Genomic DNA, 22,830 nt, shown 5'->3' on the forward strand with positions numbered 1-22,830 from the left:
GTTTTCTTTATTTTCAGGACTCTGAAAATTGTAGATTCACATTGAAGGCATCAAAACTATGAATTAAAACATGTGGAATGAAATACTTAAACTGAAACAACTGAAAATATCTCTATTCTAGGTTTTTCAGAGTAGCAACCTTTTGCTTTGATTACTGCTTTGCACACTCTTGGGATTCTCTTGATGAGCTTCAAGAGGTAGTCACCGGAAATGGTTTTCCAACAGTCTTGAAGGAGTTCCCAGAGATGCTTAGCACTTGTTGACCCTTTTGCCTTCACTCTGCGGTCCAGCTCACCCCAAACCATCTCGATTGGGTTCAGGTCTGGTGACTGTGGAGACCAAGTCATCTGGCGTAGCACCCCATCACTCTCCTTCTTAGTCAAATAGCCCTTACACAGCCTGGGGGTGTGTTTGGGGTCATTGTTCTGTTGAAAAATAAATGATGGTCCAACTAAACGTAAACCGGATGGAATAGCACGCCGCTGCAAGATGGTGTGGTAGCCATGCTGGTTCTGTATGCCTTCAATTTTGAATAAATCCTCAACAGTGTCACCAGCCAAGCACCTCCACACCATCACACCTCCTCTTCCATGCTTCATGGTGAGAACCAACCATGTAGAGTCCATCCATTCACCTTTTCTACAAAGACAAGGTGGTTGGATCCAAAGATCTCAAATTTGGACTCATCAGACCAAAGCACAGATTTCCTCTGGTATAATGTCCATTCCTTGTGTTATTCAGCCGAAACAAGTCTCTTTACCATGAAGGCCTGCTGCACAAAGTCTCCTCTTAACAGTTGTTCTAGAGATGAGAAGGTGTGAACAAACTTTTGGTCATTACTGTATGTCCACTCCGTCTCACTCTCTGACAGCGTTGGAGTCGCTCTGACACTGGCCATGACTGGATGGTGTTGGGGCCCCTCCAGTTCTTGGCCTTTAAACACTGAGTAGCGGAGACAGTCTAGTTATCAATCAGCATATTTGGAGCAGATTGTAATGAAAAAAAAAGTAGAAAAATAGAACTGCAATTATAAAATCAATTGGAGATACAGCGTGTTGTGCTGAGAGAGTAATTCTCAAACACTACATGTGACCAAAATATTTGTGAAACTTGCTGCTGTGTACCGCTCAGGAAGAAGACAGGGTCCTCCTTGGATGCCATTTCCAGATACCTGAAGGTACCTCGTTCATCTGTACAAACAATTATACGCAAGTACAAACAAGATGGGAATGTCCAGATATCATACCACTGAGGAAGGAGATGGATTCTGTGTAGCAGAGATGAACGTGCTTTGGTCAGACATGTGCATATCAACCCAAGAACAAAAGCAAAAGACCTTGTGAAAATTCTGGCGGAAACTGGTAAGATTGTGTCATTATCCACAGTGAAATGAGTACTGTATCAATGTGGGCTGAAAGGCCACTCTGCCAGGAAGAAGCCATTACTCCAAAAGAAACATAAAAAAAAGCAAGATTAATGTTTGCAAATGCACACAGGAACAAAGACCTTAATTTTTGGACACATGTCCTGTGGTCTGACCAAACTAAAATTGATCTGTTTGGCCATAATGACCATCGTTACGTTTGGAGGAAAAAGTTAGAAGCTTTGAATCTGATAGAACATCATGTTGTGGGGGTTATTTTGCTGCAGGAGGGACTGGTGCACTTCACAAAATAGATGGTATGACGAGGAAAGAAGATTATGTAGCAATACTGAAGTAACATCTCAAGACATCATCCAGGAACTTAAAGCTTGGGCGGAAATCGGTCTTCCACATGAACAATGACCCAAAGTATACCGTCAAACTGGTTACAAAGTGGCTTAAGGATAACAAAGTCAATGTTTTGGAGTGGCCATCACAAAACCCTGATCTCAATCCTACTGAAAATTTATGGGCAAAGCTGAAAAGGCCGGTGCGAGCAATGAGACCTACAAATATGGCTGTTACACCAGTTCTGTCAGGAGGAATGGGCACAAATTCCTACCAACTATTATGAGAAGCTTGTAGAAGGAAATCCAAAACGTTTCACCCAAGTCATACAATGTAAGGGCAATGGGACCAAATACTATTGAAACGTATGTAAACTTTTGACTTTGCAGAAAGAAATAAAAATGCCTTAAAAACATTTAATGATTATTCTGGCATTTGGCAAATATAAATAATTTTGGTTCCTACCTGACCTAAAACTGGAAAGGTTTATTCTGATTTCATGTCAGATTGTGAGAAAAACCTGCAGATGTGTCTTTTTTGATGGTGGATGTAAACGTCTAGTTTCAACTGCATATAGCAAAATTGCAGACAAGCCACATTTAAGTTGTATTCCCATGCAACTTGGTTTGCAGTCGATGGCAAGAGAGTTATGGGGGACTTGTGACCAATGACAAAAAACACATTTGAAAATATTTGACATACATCACGAGCAATGTGACGCCATAGAAAATCATCAGATGCGATGTTACAATTGTTACAATGTCACACCACAATCTAAATATTGTAGCAGTAGTAGCCATACTTTTTGGGTGATACAGATCTTTAGAGGGGTTTTCAGTGGTTACCTTAGGCTAGGTTCACACTTCCGTTGTTTTGCATCAGTCACAATCTGTCGCCTAGAGGAATTACGGTATCCTGCAAAATATTTTGCAGGAATCCAGTTTTTCCCCATAGACTTCTATTAGTGACGGATTGTGACTGATGGCCCTGCGTTGCATCCGCTGCGAACGGATCAGTCGTTCAGTGACTGACTGTCAGGCGGGAGCAACGCTGAATGTAACGTTCTTTGGAGCGGCAAAAAAAACGGACTCCGCAGGTGTCCGTCACAAGCTGTAATGAATGTCTATGGTGCTGGATTGCGTCGTGCTCTACTGAGCAAGCCCAGCATGTTTGGCACACCCAGTGGGCTGTCCCAAACACAAACGGATCGGATGTAACGGATGCGACGGATCAGTTTTTTCGCGATTCCTGTGAAATTACACATCCGTTGCGTCAGTTGACCTCTCAAAAACAAAGGATCCGTCATTGCGTCGCAACAATGGACCTGACGAAAGCAAAACAACGGAAGTGTGAACCTAGCCTTAAAAAAATATAAATGTTTCTTCCTCCCCCTGTATAAATCAATACAAGTTTTATCCTTGGAGTATGTGGTATTGCGACTTTTCTTCATTCTTGTAAATGGGGCTGAGCTGCGCAACAGAGAAGGAGCAATGTTTTTTTATTAGTTTTTTCCAATCCTGGAAAACCCTTTAACTTCTGACGTCATATGTAATAGAATGTAGCATTGGCCTAAAATAAATAGGTTTATAAGAAGGGGATGCGAGTAGTATCCCAACTGTATGGGACTGATCTCCGCGGTCAATCTATCGATGCCATGACGGCAAATCAAGAAGTTATAGTCAATACGTCTGTAATCTGTATCAGTTGTTGAATCACAATCTAAAAAAAGGGTCACAAATTGCGGGAATTTGAAACTTCTAGATATTATTGGATCTTTCCCAATTATTATCTACCCGGTTTGATCTTACAACTCCATTCTCGGTCTCTCAGGTCCCATCAGGACACATTCGAGGACCCCTCCGCTCGCACCACTGCCCGGATAACCAGTCCATGTGAATAAACCATGTGAGGGCTTCTGTTCCTTTAGGAAGACAAATGTAGGATACAGAACACGTATCTTTGAAGCCAAACAACCCAATTACATCAGAAGTTTTGATGAATATCAAAAATAAAGAAGAAAAAATAAAGTTTCCGATATAACACTCCTGAGCTGCCAAGTTCTGACAGTCGGGAGCTAGTCAGGTGAAAAGACTTCACATTTTATATTCTTAATGAACAGAATAATTTACAAGCTGGTAAACTTTGCTAAAAATATCCAGACAGAAAAGCTGCAAGAACCGGAGATGTCAACTTTTCCCCCAAAATATTTTGGGAATGATCCGCGCTTTGATGTTCTGCGTGACGCGAGCAAAGTTTCAGAATGCAAATGGGTTAGTCTTCTGAATTTAGCTCCAATCAAAGCATGGAAATTTAGGGTTATCTGAGGTGTATCCTTCAGGGGGTTAAAGGAATCAAGCCCTGAGGCGTCCTGACCCTGGGAACCGACTAGATGTCCCAAAAAAATACAAACACACACCCCCCCCCCCCCCAAAGTAACTCAGATGGGAACTTTCTAAGGGGGCGGTTCGTTCGGCGTCACAGCGACGTCACTAAGCGGCCGCCCAATAGAAGCGGAGGGGTGGAGATGAGCGGGTGTGACATCCCGCCCACCTCCTTCCTGCCTCATTGCTGACGGCCGCAGGTAAGATGAGGTTCCTCGTTCCTGCGGTGTCACACATAGCGATGTGTGCTGCCTCGGGAACGACGAACAACCTGTGTCCTGCAACAGCAGCAATATTTGGGAACTGGACAGCGTGTCAACGAGCAACGATAAGGTGAGTATTTTTGATCGTTAGCGGTTGCTTGTACGTGTCACACGCAACGACGTCGCTAACGAGGCCGGATGTGCGTCACGAATTCCGTGACCCCAACGACATAATTTTAGCGATGTCGCTGCATGTAAAGCAACCTTTAGAGTAGCACTATGTAGGGGCAAAGGCCCTGATTCCAGTGATGTGTCACTTACTGAGCCGTTTGCTGTCATTTTGATCAAATTCATGTTTTCGCTGCTGAAGATCTAGCAGTTATACAGAGCTCATGAATATGCTGGACTAACTGGCAGCACACCAAGTAGTCCTCCAATGATAAAATCAATTTAATCAGCAGTAGATTATCAAAACTACACTAAGCAGCCCAGTAAGTGACACATCGCTGTAATCAGGGTCTCTGGCCCTACGTTATGCTGCTCTCGGATTAGGTGGCAAAACCCCCCACCCCCACCCCCCAAAAAAAACCTGGCGACAGATTCCCTTTAAGGGGAGTCTGTCACCAGGTTTTTCCTATCGAATCTGAGAGCAGCATGATGTAGGTACAGAGACCCAGATACTAATGATGTGTCACTTACTGGGCTGCTTAGTGTAGTTATAAAAAAAAAAAAAATTAACAGTTTTATCAGCAGGAGATTATCAATAGACGACTAAGTGGCAGCTGTGTACTCTGTGCATAGGCAGAAAGCTAACAATCAGTGGTGTGGGTGAAGTTATACATTGCTGAGCATTCAGAGAACTGTTAGATCTGCAGCAGATAAAATGGGGATTTTAGCAAAACAATAGAACCCAAAATAGATTGCAGGAATCAGGGTCTTGGTCTATACATCATTCAGCCCTCAGATAGGGTAGCAAAAACCTGAAGACCCTTTTAAGAGGGCCTTTCACCATTTATTTTTCAACATGATACAGCTAGCCACAGCATGATAAAACATTTGTGTATTTCTCATTTCTGTAGGCCGAGATGTTAGATTTATATGTCGATTTCCACTGTTAAATCAAAGACACAAAAGCCGACACCCGGCGGCTGACGACGCTGTAAGTGGGAGCGCCACGTATGACAGTGACGTCATGCGCTACATCGCTTACACGCTGGTCAGTTGCAGCATGTCATCAACGGAGGAGGACACCGGGGAGTGAGGGAAGGCGAGTATAATCCTTTATGTCTTTTACTTTGTGCGGCAACCAGGGGTATCATATGTACCAGGATGCGGCCATTATGCGGAGGGACATGTATACCAGGATGGGGACATTATGGGGACATGTATGCCAGGATGGGGACATGTATGCCAGGATGGGGACATGTATGCCAGGATGGGGACATGTATGCCAGGATGGGGACATCTATACCAGGATGGGGACATCTATACCAGGATGGGGACATCTATACCAGGATGGGGACATACCGTATATACCAGGATGGGGACATTTATACCAGGATGGGGCCAGGATGTGGACATATACGAGGATGGGCTATGATGGGGATATATATCGCAGGGTATAACCATGATGGGGTCATACACCAAGATGGGGGACATATTTACCAGGAAGTGGCCCAGGATGGGGGACATTGGTACAGGATGGGTGTCAGTACTACACAATGAAGAGGGGGCAACTTGTATGTCTTTAAAGGATTTAGAATGCTACAGCGGCCCATACATCTGACCAGCATATGGGTGGGGGCCCAAGCTCAAACTTTGCACAGGGGACTATCGGACTCTAGTTACGCCACTGGTGACCTGGGCAAGTCTGATGTATGACTAGGACTCACAGATCTCATTGCTGGCATCTACTGTGATTACAAGAGCAGAACTGTATGTCATTTCAAACACCTCCTTGCATCCCAGATACAAGGTTCTGGTCTCTGCAATGCACTTGTAAATGCAATAGGTGCTGTCAGTGAGATCTGTGTGACCTGGGGTGAAGAGCGGTGCGGTGTGTCATTACAATCATCATTCTGCATGATCTGTGATTACAAATCCTGAGAGGACAGCAGAGTCTGGGAGAGATGCACAGTGGTGTATGTAAAGACACACAGCTCTGCTTCCTCTTCAGCCTCCCACACAGTCAGTGCTTCAAGAGGAGAGCTGCAGCATATCATTACATACACCGCTGTGCATCTGTTCCATATATTGGGCATTATTCCCCAGTGTCTGGGATAGATGCAGAACAGTGTATGTAATGGCACACAGCTCTGCTCTCACTGTAGGTGTTAAGCTGTGAGATTAGTGTGACCCGGTTAGACACATCAGTCTTACCACATCACAAAAGAAAGTCGGTTCCAAGTTTCGTTGGGGGGAGTTTTTACCTCCTGCATGACGCTACCTGTTTTTGATTGTGCAATGTCACACAGTTGAAAAAGAATAATGCCCCCAGAGAAAAACCTGATAACAAAGGAGGCATTGTGTTGGAAATTGGCATATAAACGTTACAAATCAAAATCTCTGCAAGGGAGATGAGAAATAAAAAAAAAAAAAAATAAATGTAAAAAAAATTATCTGAACAGTTTTTGTTATTATAAAAGTACCTATTGTTCAAGATCACGTGAGCATCACTTGGGGGAAGAAAATATCGGACTGCTGGTCCTACCTACATTTGTAGGCTTGGTGTTAAATGAAGAACAAAAGATGCAGAATATAAACACTATGATTGACAGAAGTCACAATTTTAGAAAGTATAAATTATTAGTACCACTCAAAAAATATTCAGGTTCGTACAATACACTGAGGATACCTTTCCCACTTGTAGCTTTGAGACTTCAAGATATATTGGACTGAAATTCAAGATATAAAACTGGGATTTGTTGTGATTTTTGTATGACACATTTGTTTGTGTTGCTTGTTCTGTCTGTAAGGCGGCTTTCACACTACGTTTTTTTAACATGCGTCATGAACGTTTTTTTAATGCAAAAACGGATCCCGTGCAAAGGCATTTTCATTTCAATGCATTTGCAATGGACTCGCGTCAACATGCATTCACGTGCGTTTGCGTGCGTTATAGTGAGGATCCAGCGACTTGCAGTTTTTTAACATTTTAAATACTGCAAATTGCTGGATCCTGACTATACTGCATGCAAATGCATGTGAACCCTGGCATGCTGATAGACAGGATCCTGCTTGCTCTACTGAGCATGCCCAGAAACCATCCTCGCGTGATCAGTTCCTCTCTCCCCCTCCCTCTCTGTCTCTCTCCCCCTCCCTCTCTGTCTCTCTACCCCTCCCTCTCTGTCTCTCTACCCCTCCCTTTCTCCCCCTCCCTCTCCTCTCTCCCCTGCCTGAGAGCTGCGGACACTCGTAACCAAGGTAAATATCGGGTAACCAAGCAAAGCGCTTCGCTTAGTTACGCGATGTTTACCTTCGTTACGTGTGCAGATGCTCGTAACCAAGGTAAATATCGGGTATCCAAGCAAGTTACCCGATGTTTACCTTGATTACGAGCCTCCGCAGCTGTCAGATGCCAACTCCCAGTCTGTCATGTTCAGTTCCCCTCACTCCCGATCACATTACTCCAATGCCCGCCCCTAAACATCCAGTGGCAGGATCCTGCAAAATAACACATGCATTTGCATGCGTTTTTCTTTGTAAAAGCAGGATCCGCTTTTACAGCAAAAAAACGTTCATGACGCATGTTAAAAAAACGTAGTGTGAAAGCAGCCTAATAGACCCAGGTCCAATCCACAACGCATATGCGAGGTTAAAACATATCGAGAGCATTTACAAGAGCCTTTCTATTATTTAAAGGGAATCTGTCAGCAGGTTTTTGCTATGTAATCTCACAACAACTGGATGCAGCAGTTGTGATAGAATCAGTTTTGTCTGCTGCAGATCTAGCACAGCTCAGAATGCTGAGCTCTGTATAACCCCACCTGCTGAGTACTCTGTATATTGACAAAAAGCTGCTCATCAGTGGTGAGGGCGGGGTTAAACCAGAAGGCACAATGCAGCTAGTCCTGTAGTGATCTCCTGCTCAAAATTTATTGAAACCTCAAAACAAAACCTTGTTAAAAGTACATTGCTGGAATTGGGGGGGGGGGTCTCTGCTCGATGCTGCCCTTACATTAAAAAGAATCTGTCAGCAGGTTTTTGCAATGTATAAGGAACATGTCATCTCGAGGAACACCATTTACTTGTAGATATAGGAATAACCTGTAGGTAAAAATAGCGTTTAAATCTTGTGTAACCAGCTTAATAGATCAGCGGCTGCAGGTAGAAAATGAAGGTATATTCTCCCTGCAGCTGTTCACTTCCAGTCATTGGGGCGGTGTAGAGTGGTTAAGGTACCTTTCACTAGACAGCGAGAACGCCGCTATCACTCGTGTGTGTGCGCAAAGCAGGCTGTGAAAGTACTCACTGCGTAGGGAGCGGTGAATGTAATAGCTCCCTACACCAATCCAAAGACGTAACAGGGTATTCCCATCTCCAGGATCTCTCTCAATGTGTAGGAGGTGTAATAATAATATAGCAAATACTTCCAATTAGAAATGTATTATAGTTCTCCTGATATAGTCATGTCTCTTACCTCATGTGGAGGGCATTACAGTAGCTTAGATATCCATGCTTACGACCACTCATATAGAGACAGTTGCAAGTGGTCATGACCATAGATATCTAAGCTACTAAAAAGCCCTGCACATGAGGTAAGCAACATAGCTAATCAGGAGAACTATATTACATTTCTAACTGGAGGTATTTGCCAATATTATTATTATTATTATTACACTACATATTGGGAAAGAATCTTGGACATGGGAATACCCCTTTAAAGCAAGCGGCTGCAGGTAGAATAGAACTTCATTTTCCCACTGCTCTATTAAGTAGACTACACAGCATTTAAACACTACTTTCCTGCAGATTATCACTATAGGTGAAGGTAAATAGCATTTCTTGACAGGACAGGTTCCCATTGATTAAACTGTTTAACCCCTTCACGACCTTGGACGGATCTATCCGTCATGGATCGTGTCCCGTTAAGCCCCGCCCCCTGCCGCGGGAAGGCGGCGGCGGTCGGCACACACATCAGCTGTTTTCAACAAGCTGACGTGTGCCTGCAAGTTGCGAGTGGAATCGCTTCCACTCGCAACATTTAACCCCTTAAATCTCGCTGCCAAAAGTCTGGCAGCGAGATCTATATGCGCGCGGCCATGTTTTTTACTTACCGCCGCCCCCACCGGAAGTCACGTGAGTGATCACGTGACTTTCGGTGGTTGCCATTGTAGCACAGGGTCATGTGATGACGCCTGCAGCTACGAAGTTTCACTTTCGTTTTTCCTCGGCACGGAGCAGAGGGAAACAGGAAGTGACTGAATCTGCTGTTTACAGCTGTATAGCTGTGATCAGCAGATAGCGATCAGATTGCTGATCGCTATAGGCCCCTAGGGGGACTAGTAAAATAATAAAAAAAAAAAGTAAAAAAAAAGTTTTAAAAAATAAAAAAAAAAACAAAACCTAAAAGTTCAAATCACCCCCCTTTCAACCCATTGAAAATTAAAGGGTTAAAAAATAAATAAATATATACATATTTGGTATCGCTGCGTTCAGAAATGCCCGATCAAAATATAAAATCAATTAATCTGATTGGTAAACGGCGTAGTGGCAAAAAAATTCCAAACGCCAAAATTACGTTTTTTGGTCGCCGCATGTTTTACGCAAAATGCAATAACAGGCGATCAAAACGTAGCATCTGCGCAAAAATTGTACCATTAAAAATGTTAGCTCGAGACGCAAAAAATAAGCCGTCACTGAGCCATAGATCCCGAAAAATGAGAACACTACGTGTTTCAAACCATGGCGCAAAACGTGCGCCACTTTTACTGGACAAACTTGTGATTTTTTTTTAACCCCTTAGATACAAGTAAACCTATACATGTTTGGTGTCTACAAACTCGCACCGACCTGAGGCATCACATAGATACATCAGTTTTACCATATAGTGAACACGGTGAATAAAACATCCCAAAAACTATTGTGCGATCACACTTTTTTTTTTTTTTACAGTTTTTCCACACTTGGAATTTTTTTGCTGTTTTCCAGTACACTATATGGTAAAACCAATGGTTTCATTTAAAAGTACAACTCGTCCTGCAAAAAACAAGCCCTCATACGGCAAGATTAACGGAATAATAAAAACGTTACGGGTCTCGGAAGAAAAGGAGCAAAAAACAAAAACGCAAAAACGGAAAGTGCCCCGGGGCTGAAGGGGTTAAATGACGAATCCTGTAGTTTAGCAAAAATAAAAAGAACAGAAAGACATACATACAATGCATACAAATAATTGCTTTAATCTGGTATGGTATGCATGGGGGCACAATTGGTGCAGAATTATCATATATTCTTCTGATCATAAGACAGTTACAAAAAAAAAAAAAAAAAAAAAGATATTACCTGTAAACATGGAAAGCGATTAGAAGAATCACAAGAAAATCTACAATAACAAAGCTTTTTTTTTTATTTATTTATATAGAAAAGTATAATCTCGACCCAGTGTTCAGCTTCGGGCCTTGTAAATTGTGGCAGTGTGGAATTTATTAGTACCGTAAGGTACTTTATAATGGAGTATTCAGGGAATTATAATCTTCAAAAAAAAAAAAGGGGCAATGTGGCCCGTGATCATCTGTCAGAGCTGAATGTGCCCCTCAACTTAAAGGGAAAGTATCACCAGATTTGTCAACTTTAAGCTGCGGCCACCACCAGTGAGCCCTTATATACAGCGTTCTAGAATACTGTATATAAGAGCGCGGACTGCTCTGTATAACGTAAAAAACACTTTTATTATACTCAGCTAGGGGGCGGTCTGGTCCGATGGGTATCGCTGCTCTCTAGTCCGACTCCTCTTCTCTGTGGTGAGCGCTGTACTCCTTCTTCTGAGGTCTGTGAGCATGACGCGTCTTACGTCATGCACACTAGCCAGCATTAAGGTCCTGCGCAGGTGCATTTTGATCTGCACTGTTCAGGGCAGATAAAGTATTGTAATCCGCATGCGGTCTTTAGCCTTTCCTCGTGCCTACACATTACAGTACTTTGACCTGCCCTCAGCCGGGCAAATCAAAGTGCGCCTGTCCAGGACCTCAACGCCGGCCAGTAAAGATGACGTAGGACACATCATGTACACGGGCCTCAAAAAAACCAGAGATCACCGCAGAGAGGAGGTGCCGGACTGGAGAGCAGCAACACCCATCAGACCGGACCACCCCCCTAGGTGAGTATTATAAAAGGTGTTTTATATGTTATACAGAACGGCCTGGGCTCTTATATACAGTATTCTAGAACGTTGTGGTGGCCGCAGCTTATAGTCACCAGATCTGGTGACAGGTTCCCTTTAAGAAAGGTTGGGAACTCCCTTTCTAGATTATAAAACATCAAATTAAATGGGCTTTTATTTAAAACCCCCCGAAAACCACGCATTTAAAATATGAGATTTTTTCAGTACAAGGTTTAAGAAGTTTTCCTTTTAGCCCCTGCAGCTCACAGACATGCCCCAGTGTAATGATGCCCAGGAACTAACATAGCTGAGGCCCTAAATTCTGACAATTTGTGCAAAATATAGGGGTGTCAAGTACTTTGCACAAATTGGGAAGGAGGGGGATGCTATGTATTGAGTTAAGAACTACTGAAAGATCCTCTTACTTATTTTTCACCCCTAACCTCACAATTATTTTCCAAAAGTAGAAGCGATCTTAGACCATAAATGTCAAAGGCCAGGTATCTCGGCAGTTTAGAGCTCACTCTGGGGAAAAAAAAACAATGTGTAAAAAAAAAAAAAAATCAGCCTCGTGCACTTAATAAACCTGGATAAGATTTCACATAATTAGCTACTGCAAACTTATCCAAAAAAAGGAAGACAACTTCATGGAAAACTTACCCTTTTCTCCACCACAGCATCTTCTCCTGAAGACTCCCTCTCGCCCTGCTCTTCTTTCACAGCTGGCATTTGCTTCTTATGAGCCGGCTCTCTGTTCAGAGTTGTGTAGCCTATGTGCTCATAAATTGGGTTTATTGTCATCTTGGCGATGTACTCGGCCGCCTTGGTCTCGATGTACAGGGTGATCAGGCCATCGGTCACGAGGTCATGGATGGATTCAAATCTCTTCTCTCCGACAAAGTGTTTCCCGTCATGGTACAGCCTGAAGTTTCTAGTCTGGTTTCCGAATCTGTCTCAATAAAAGAAAGCAAGATTTTATTTAGAAAAAAAAAAAAGACTTTTTGCAATTTATAAAGTAGGAAAAAGCCAAAAGGACCTTTTTCCTCTTCTCCGTGGAGTAATTTGTACAAGCCAGTTCATTACATTGGTTAACGAAAAAAGAAAAAAAGAAAATATCCATCCAAGATTTTTTTTTTTTTTACTGGCAGAACTGTGGCTTCTTTTACCCGTCTGAGCTGAAGATGCTGCATGTTCTTACAAGAAACTCTACTATTGCATTTAATCAATACCGTGAACTGTTGAAGACCAAGAGCTTCAACGGCCTCGTCATGTACTAGGAAAAGCCTATTCAGAAGTCTGCCTGGCTCCCGTGCCAACAATTACACTGAAAAGCATCTGCTGCCAGAATCTCAACAAAATGGAACAGAACGGCACAAGGGTAAGTATTCTTTATTCTTGGAGAGAGGCCAAGCACTAACTCTTTGGTGTCTGACAAAAGAAGCTCTGTGGTGAGCCTGCTAAAAATCACGCTGTTTTTTAGGACATCTTTCATGTCCCGGCTGAAAGACATAAGTGGTGTGACACGGTGGGGCTCAGCTTCTTCAAAATTTGCTCTTCTAAAGGGCTAGAAGCCTTCAAAGAGAGTAAACAGCTCAAAAGGGCTACTGTGTATCAGAAATATCTGTGGATGGAGTTTATAAGAAATCGGAGAACATGTGCCCCTTACTGTACACCCGACCCTTAGAAAGACACTTCGAGGTCTCGTGTTAAGTACCACAAGGCAAGGGACCAACTTTAACCAAAATATTTTCATCAAGCTCATCATATTACTGTGGTCCCATTCAAGAAGAATAAAGTTGGAAACTATAACATTGGGATTACATGGTCATAAGTTGAGCAGACTTTGTAAAGAATCCAAAAAAATCCAAGGCTCTGAGAAGCTCCTCTCAGTTTATAAATCTTTATTTGTTCCAGCATACAGAAGGAAAAAGTTTTGGCCGACAAAGGGCCTTTTTCAAGCCATAAAAATTGTAATTTTTATGGCTTGAAAAAGGCCCTTTGTTGGCTGAAAGGTTTTGCACCAAGAAGCACGAGTGGTGGAGTGGTGCATGGGATACGGTTGATTCAAATAAGTTGAGCAGTCTGGCACACTTTTGGAGAACTAGAATTTGAAATAAATCAAAAAATGTGTGTGTTTTATATATAGACAGCGTTTTATATTATTTTTGCCCTGAAAAAATGCCTTAGGGCTTATTTTCCGGGTAGGTCTTATTTTTGGGGAAACAAGGTTAAGGTTACCGCCAAAAGAAGGCAGACACTCCCCAGGAGAATTGCACTTACCAGACCCTGGACAAGTAGAGTTGGCAAGTGAATTGGCTCCTCTAACATACAGATCTGCGTTGCCGTCAGGTCTTCCTGAGCGGAAAGATCCGGCAGAGATGTAGATCACTGTGGGAGAGCCCATCCACCATCAGCAGTTGCCATCTGTAGTTGTTCGGGGTCTGGTGAGTGCAATTTTATTTTTGGCTGTCTTCTCTCTTTTGGGTTTTTTTTCTCTCTTTTAGGTGTGTCTGATTTTCTTTAATGAAGTGTACTGCTGTATACTTTAACTTTTTTGGCTGCCTAGATACTTTTTTTTTTTTATTGAACAGCAACTGGGGCTTATGTTTGGAGTAGGGTATAAAAAAAAAAAAAGCACAAAAAAAAAAAAAGAGAAAAGTATAAAAAACCAAAGGGAACGTTTGCCACAGGCTGTTGCTTTTCAGAGAAATAATTTCCAAAAAAATCTAGGCTGCCACCTAGTAGACATCTGTCCCCTTGCTCGACTCATTTTTAGACTGGAAGACCACAGATTTTTTGCGTAAAGAATAGCTTTCTCTAATGTCTACATTTCACGAAGCCCGTGGTTGGCGCAGAATGATGTTCCAGACACTATCAACGTCAACTCTAATGACTACTATACGCCAATATAATTTCATTTTTGATTACTGTTGACAAATCAAATATGGCCTAACTGTGCCAATTTAGAACACTGCCCAAATAAAATCTCTATATGCCCTACGAGTATAAACAAGGTCTGTTTGTCAGTACACAAGCCATCTTAAATGGGTTTTTTTATCCCAAAATGCAGACTACATCCTCTCTTTCTAATAAGGCGTACTTCTCACACAGCGAGATCGCTGCCGAGTCATGGTTTTTGTGACGCAGCAGTGACCTCATTAGCGATCTCGCTGTGTGTGACACTAAGCAGCGACCTGGCCCCTGCTGTGAGATCGCTGCTCGTTACACACAGTGCTGGTTCATTTTTTGGTCTTTGCTCTCCCGCTGTGAAGCACACATCGCTGTGTTTGACAGCAAGAGAGCAACGATCTGAATGTGCAGGGAGCCGGCGTCTGGCAGCTGCGGACGCTGGTAACCATGGTAAACATCGCGTAACCAAGTGAAGCGCTTTGCTTGGTTACCTGATATTTACCTTGGTTACTAGCATACGCCGCACTCAGTCTGCCAGTACTGGCTCCCTGCTCCCTGCACGCGTAGCCAGAGTACATATCGGGTAAATAAGCAAAGCGGTTTGCTTATTAACCCGATGTGTACCCTGGCTACGAGTGCAGGGAGCCAGCGCTAAGCGGGGTGCACTGGTAACCAGTGTAAATATCGGGTAACCAAGCAAAGCATTTTGCTTAGTTACCCGATATTTACCTTGGTTATCAAGCACAGCATCGCTTCCAAGTGTCGCTGCTGGCCGGGGGCTTGTCACTGATTGCTGGTGAGATCTGCCTGATTGACAGCTCACCAGCGACCATGTAGCAACGCACCAGCGATCCTGACCAGGTCATATCGTGGTCGGAATCACTGGTACGTCGTTTAGTGAGACGGTACCCTAAGAATGAACCACATGCTACGGCCCCTTTACAATTTTTTCTTTCACAGCAAGTGCTGCTGTACCCACTCTCATTTTAAAGATTGTTGGCAGTCCCAGCAGTCAAACCCTTCATGTTTAGCAATCTGCCCTCACTTTATGAGATAGGGAGAAACTTTTAAAAATGTCCTAACAATTTGAGACAGAAAACAAAACCACACTTAGTATAACCATAGATTTCTGAGTAATAAGTCTAGATAAGAAAAGGAAATATTTGAGGTTAAAGAACTTCTTATGTGGAAGTGATGTAGGAGATGCTTCTGTAGTAAACATGCAGATTCTAGCAGCATAGTAAATGTATAATTTGTATATATAAACCCAGCTGTACGCCGAATGCAAACATTTTCTGATTAATACAGGAAAAAACATTACTAAAAACAAAGTACAAACAAAACTGTATAGATACGTGGTCTTATAAAACTAGATAGAAATGTACAGAAAATGAGATTATGGAGCCCGACACTAGCTATGGGCAAAGTCTTATTCTGTGCACTCAATTACATAATCCAGCAAAAAATTCCACTTTATGAGACTTCCACTGTATGTTGTGGTAACAAAATGTACAAAAAAGTTCCTAAGGTAATGATATCATAAGATTTTAGCATAGTTAAAAATTCTACAATAAGTTGTAATCTTTGCAGCCTTTCATATGAAAAGAAAGAACAATCAGTGTATGATTGCAGAGAAAGGAACGCATATGAACTAAAGGATAAGTGGGGAACAGCTCAGAATATTACCAAGACTATAAGCTTTATATATATATATATATATGTGTGTGTATGTATGTATGTATGTATGTATGTATGTATGTATGTATGTATGTATGTATGTATGTATGTATGTATGTATGTATGTGTATGTGTATATATATATGTGTATATATATATATATATATATATATATATATATATATATATATATATATATATATATATATATATATATATATATATATATATATATATATATATATATATATATATATATATATATATATATATATACATATACAGAGGGTGGTCCAAAAGTAGGTGGACAGTATGTGTAATAGGGTTATTAAACACGGTGTAAAGTGACACTGACTCAGTTGCCCTTAGCAACCAATCAGATTCCACCTTTCATTTTCCAAAGAGTCTGTGGAGAATGAAAAGTGGAATCTGATTGGTTGCTAAGGGCAACTGAGTCAGTTTCACTTTACACCGTGTTTAATAACCCTATTACACATACTGTCCCCCTACTTTTGGACCACCCTGTATTAAAAAAAAAAAACAACAACAAAACACTAACTCCAAAAGTTTAAAAATTTAGATGCCAATTTTATTAATATTACAACTCAAAATAAAAAAATAAAAAAGTATTTCATGTTTACATTCTGGATTCTTGCCGCTGCCAGTAGAAGGAGCTAAATGGCACACAATTATATATATATTGATAAGCGTAATTAGCATTTTAATTCACATGCCAGTGAGGCTTCAAATCTTCTGTGCATGACACAACACTAAAGCTGGTGTCACACTAAGCGACAGCGACAACGACGTCGCTGTTACGTCACCATTTTCGGTGACGTAACAGCGACCTTGTAAGTCGCTGTTATGATCGCTGCTTAGCTGTCAAACACAGCAGAAGCAGCGATCATAACGTCGCTGTGCTACATGTGCAGAGAGCAGGGAGCCGCGCTTAGCGCTGGCTCCTTGCTCTCCTACAGTACACATCGGGTTAATTAACCCGATGTGTGCTGCAGCTACATGTCACAGTGCAGAGAGCAAGGAGCCGCGCGCACTGCTTAGCGCTGGCTCCTTGCTCTCCTTGCTACAGTATACATCGGGTTAATTACCCGATGCGTACTGCAGCCACATGTCACAGTGCAGGAGCCGGCGCTGGCAGCAAGAGCGGAGGCTGGTAACCAGCGTAAACATCGGGTAACTAGGGAAAGGTCTTCCCTTGGTTACCCGATGTTTACGCTGGTTACAGCTTACCGCAGCTGCCAGTGCCGGCTCCTGATCGCTTCATTTCGTCGCTCTCTCGCTGTCACACACAGCGATGTGTGTGTCACAGCGGGAGAGTGACGACCAAAAAATGAAGCTGGACATTCAGCAACGACCGGCGACCTCACAGCAGGGGCCAGGTCGTTGCTGGATGTCACACACAGCGACAGCGACGGGACGTCGCTGCAACGTCACAGAAAATGGTGACGTATCAGCGACGTCGTTGTCGTCGTCGTTATGTGTGACACCAGCTTAAGGGTACTTTCACACTTGCATTGTTTTCCTTCCGTTACAATCCACCCTTTTGAAAAACAGCAGATTCCGCTGTTTCCCATAGACTTGTATGGATGACGGATTGTGCCAAAAGGGCCTGCGTTGCTTCCGCTGGGCGACGCTCCGTTGCTTCCGCCCAGCGGGAGGAACGCAGCATGTAACTTTTTTTGAGCAGTGGAATCACAGTAACGTTTTTTGTGCATGTCGAAAAAACGGACAGTGACTGATCCGTAGCCGTTTGTCAGAATGGAAGCCTATAGGCGCAAGATCTGTCGTAATCCATGAAATGACGGAATCCAGCGACAGATTCCGTTTTTTTTAACTGAGCATGCTCCAATTTATTATTTAGCCCCAGCTAGTTGGATCAGTCGAAAAACAGATCCATCGCATCAGTTTAGCCACAATCTGCGACGGATCAGTCAAGAAAACGGACTGTGACTGATGGCAAAAAACTGATGTGTGAAAGGGGCCTTAGCTTCAATATGAATGAAAATGTTAATTAAATGCCTCAAGAGCCAAAATATATAAGGCTATGTGCGCACTAGAAATGTGAAGTTTCTCAAGAAAATTTCTTGAGAAACTTCTGGGAGTGAATGATTTCCGGACCTCCGGAAAAAATCCGCACCAAATCTGCATGCGGATTTGCCGCGATTTTCCCACGGGTGGTTCCCTGCGGATTTTGCAGGCTGTACTGCCGAAATCCGCAGGGTACCTGCGGAAAAGAATTGACATGCTCATTTTCTCAAGAAATTTTCTCGAGAAATTCTTCTCAAGGAAATTTCTTGAGAAAAATCCGCACAGTGCGCACAGCTATTTTTTTTTCTCATAAAATTTGCTGGGAAATGTCTGCACAAAGATTGCAGACATTTCTCAAGAAATTTCCGCGGGAAATCCGCGGGTAAATCCGCGGGTAAAACGCAGTAGTGCGCACAGAGCCTAAGGCTATGTGTCCACGGTAGAATGTACCTGCGGATTTTTCTGCATGAAAATCCGCGACTTTCGCGGCATATCCGCACCTTATTTTTGCCGCGGATTTACCGCGGATTACCGCGAATTTGCCGCGGATTTTGATGCGGATTTTTTTTGTTTTTTTCCCCATTCTATACCCAAAATCCGCAACAATAATTGACATGCTGCAGATTTTTCCGGATCAAAATCCGCGGCAAGTCCGCCGCGGAAAAATCCGCAGCATGGACACAGCATTTCCAAAATGCCATTGAAATGGCTTGGAAGTGCCGCTGCTGCAGATTTTCGGAAAATCCGCGGTAAATCCGCAGCAAATCTGCGGCAAAATCCGCGGTAAATCCGCAGCGTGGGCACTTAGCCTAAAGGTGTTGATGGATTTACACTTTCATAGGCCTGACTGCTCATATATGAAGTTGGGAGGGGGTCATTTCATTTTCTTAACCTATACTATGGATGGTTAATCAATCAACATGAGATGAGTGTGAAATCAGGGAAATCCTATCACTTAAATGAGAGTAAGCATTGTGTGGGGCTGTTGTGTTCTAACCTGTACATTGCATATAATCGGCCAGCGCAAGTTTCAGCTGATCAGTGAGGTGCTGGGAGTCAAATAATCAAACTCATTAACAATGTATGCTATGGATAGATCATCAACTGCTAAGAGGCAATCTGTCTGCTGGATTTCACCCCCAAACTAATTTATATGTACATGTAGCGCTTTCAAACACAAGTCCAGCAATACCTTTACCTAGACAGTTCCTTCCTCAGTTACTTAGAAATCAGACTTTCAATTGATATGCAAATGAAGCTGTAGATCTGACATCTCTGTCACTCCAGCTCTATCCCTTCTGCTTCTATTTAGCCTCATAGGCATATTAATTGAAACTATGTAAAGATATTGCTGGACCTGTCATTGAAAGAGCTACATGAACATATACCGTTAGGTTCAGAAATATTTGGACAGTGACGCAAATTTGGGCATTTTAGCTGTTTACCAAAACATATTCAAAATATAGTATAATAATCATCATCATCATCATCATCAACAACAATATGGACTTAGCAGACTCTCAGTATTAAATTGAGGGTATTCACATCCTACTTGGAGTAAGGGTTTAGGAACTACATCTCCAATATGCTGCTGCCTCTTTTTCAGGTGACCAAAAGTAACTGGACCATTATCACAAAAGCACTTTACTGGCCTGCAGGGAATTTTCCCCATTAATCCATTATCAATTAAACAGGTAAAAGGTCTGGAGCTGATTCCAAGTATTGGATTTGTATTTGGAAGCTGTTTTGCAACCACGACATGCGGTCAAAGGAGCTCTCCATGGAAGAAAAATAGACCATCATTTGGCTGAAAAGAAAAAGAAATTACCGTATTTTTCGCTTTATAAGACGCACTCTTGTTTCCCCAAATTTTGGGGGAAAGTAGGGGGTGCGTCATATAAACCGAATATACGGGTGTGTGTGTATATATATATATATATATATATATATATATATATATATATATATATATATATATATATATATATATATATATATATATACACACACACACATATATATATATATATATATATATATATATATATATATATATATATATATACACATATATATATATACACACACACACATATACATATATATTATATACATACACATTATATATATATATATACACACACACACATTACACATATATACATATATACACACACACACACACACACACACACACTGCAGGGTCCGCTCTGGAGCACTGCTGGGGGCAGTGAAAGCTGCGAGCGGCAGCGTTAGATCTCCTGTTCCCGCTCATATAACATGCACAGCCGCTGTCCATCAGTGTGGTGCTGAAATTGCATCGCGCTGAGGGGCTGGGGCAGCGGGGCATATTATATGTCCTGTGCTCCCTTTGATCGCACATGATCCCCCCTGTGTTAGATACGGCCCCCGTGCTGCTGCCCATAGTAAAATAAAAAAGCTTTACTTACCTCCAGCGCTGGTCTCCCGGTGTCTCTGCTGCTGCTGTCTGTGATAAGGCACGCAGAGATGATATCACTCTGCTGTGCCGATCACATGACCGGCTGCAAGAACCAGGAAGTAAGGAAGCCGGAGCTCAACTGCGAGGTGGGAGACACGAGGAGGGACAGCGCTGAGAAGGTAAGGAAAGAGTGTTTTATTTTATTATGGGCAGCAGCCTGGGGGCATATCTAACACAGGGGAGATGTGCCATCAATAGGGGCCATGGGCAGCTGTATGGGGGCCATATCTAACACAGGGGAGATGTGCCATCTATAGGGGCCATGGGCAGCACAGGGGGACGTGTCCCAGCACAAGGGGGCTATATTCAATATAAGGGGGCCATATCCAGATTAAGGGGGGCTAATTGTAGGATGGGGAGCTATGAGGGACATATACCCTATATGATTTGTTAGACGGACACTGGCATTATAAGATGGACCCCATTTAACATTTAAAAAAAAAAAATCTCTTTTCCTTTACCAAATTTGGGGGTGCGTCTTATAATCAGGTGCGTCTTATAAAGCGGAAAAATATGGTAATCAGATAGCAGAAATGCTTTGAACGGCCATAATCAAGAGTTTGGTACATTCTGCAAAAGAGCGCACTGGACTGGTGAGCTTGATAACTTAAAAAGGCCTGGGACAGCCATGGGAGACTACAGTGGTGGATGATCGTAGAATACTTTCTATGGTGAAGTAAAAGCCCTTTACAACATCCACCCAAGTGAAGGCCACTCTCCAGCAAGTAAATGTTTAAGTATTAAAGTCTACCACAAAGAGAAATCTTCATTAGAATAAAAAGACCAGATAAGATTTTGCAAAAAAAATTAAAAATCCAAAGAAGACACCCAGAAATGAAAAAGCAGTCATTGTTCAGATGAAACTAAGATCTAAGTGGAGAAGGCTTCGAATGGTTGGTTATTCAAAGCACAGCACGTCCTTTGTAATACATGGAGGCAGTGTGATGGCCGGCTATGGATGGCTTCTAATGGCCCTGGGTCACTAGTGTTTATAGTATTTATGGATGATGTGACTGAAGACAGAAGCAGGTGGATGAATTCTAAAGTGTACAGGGAGAAACTTTCTGCTCAGATTTAAAATAAAAAAAAAAATTGACGCCGTTTCACAGTACAGATGGGCAATGACCCATAATATACTGCGAAGGCAAAACTAAGGTTTTTTGGGTTTTTTTAAGGCAAAGAAGTGAAACATTCTGCAATGGTCGAGTCAATCACCAGATCTCAAACCCATAAAGCTACATTTCACATGCTTTAGACAAAATGTAAGGCAGAAAGACCCACAAACAAGCAACAACTGAAGTCACTGCAGTGAAGGCAGACAAAGCATCACAAGGGAGGAAACCCAGCATTTGGAGACGTCCATGGCTTCCAGACTTCAGGCAGTGATTGCCTGCAAAGAATTCTCTAAAAGTAATAAAAATATTAATTTTATTATAATAAGGTAAATATGTCCAATTAATTTTGAGCCCTTGAAAAATGGTTGCAATTTCTAAATGTTTTGGTTAGCATTGCAGTCTTGCAGCGCTGGGGTCCTAGGTTCAAATCCCACCAAAGACAACATCTGCAAGGAGATTGTATGTTCTCCCTGTGTTTGCGTGGGTTTCCTCTGGGTTCTCCGGTTTCCTCCCACACTCCAAAGACATACAGATAGGGACTCTAGATTGTGAGCCCCAATGGGAACAGCATTAAAATGCTGCGTAATATATTGGCGCTATATAAAAGTAAAAATTATTATATTTTTGTTCAACCCCTTTAATTAAAACCTGAAAGTCTACACTTGAAGTGAAACAATGCAATTGAAGTAAAAAGTAGTGTCATGCAGAACTAAAACCACGAAAATTCGGTCACTGCCCAAATATTTCTGGACCCAACTATAAATATTGTGGTGTGTGAAATCCTGTGGACAGATTCAAGTCCTGGATACCAGGGCTGTGGAGTCGGTAAGCCAAACCTTCGACTCCGACTCCGACTCCTCAAATTCTCTTGCACCGACTCCGACTCCGGCTCCGACTCCGACTCCGGCTCCGACTCCGACTCCTACATATATTGCTTATAGTTAGGTGAAAAATTTATTGTAGTACATG

The 22,830-nt window shown here is 42.4% G+C and overlaps 1 protein-coding gene across 1 annotated transcript in view; it reads right to left on the reverse strand.

Annotated features, from left to right (window-relative positions):
- The window catches only part of CHN1 (chimerin 1), a 173,113-nt gene that overhangs the window by 56,987 nt on the left and 93,296 nt on the right, over positions 1-22,830 (reverse strand). The window contains exon 7 of the mRNA XM_075317358.1: positions 12,274-12,562. Coding sequence (XP_075173473.1) covers positions 12,274-12,562 — 289 coding nt within the window. The remainder of the gene's footprint in view (positions 1-12,273; positions 12,563-22,830) is intronic.

Source organism: Anomaloglossus baeobatrachus, chromosome 7 (assembly GCF_048569485.1).
Source record: "Anomaloglossus baeobatrachus isolate aAnoBae1 chromosome 7, aAnoBae1.hap1, whole genome shotgun sequence".
Classification (NCBI taxonomy): Eukaryota; Metazoa; Chordata; class Amphibia; order Anura; family Aromobatidae; genus Anomaloglossus; species Anomaloglossus baeobatrachus.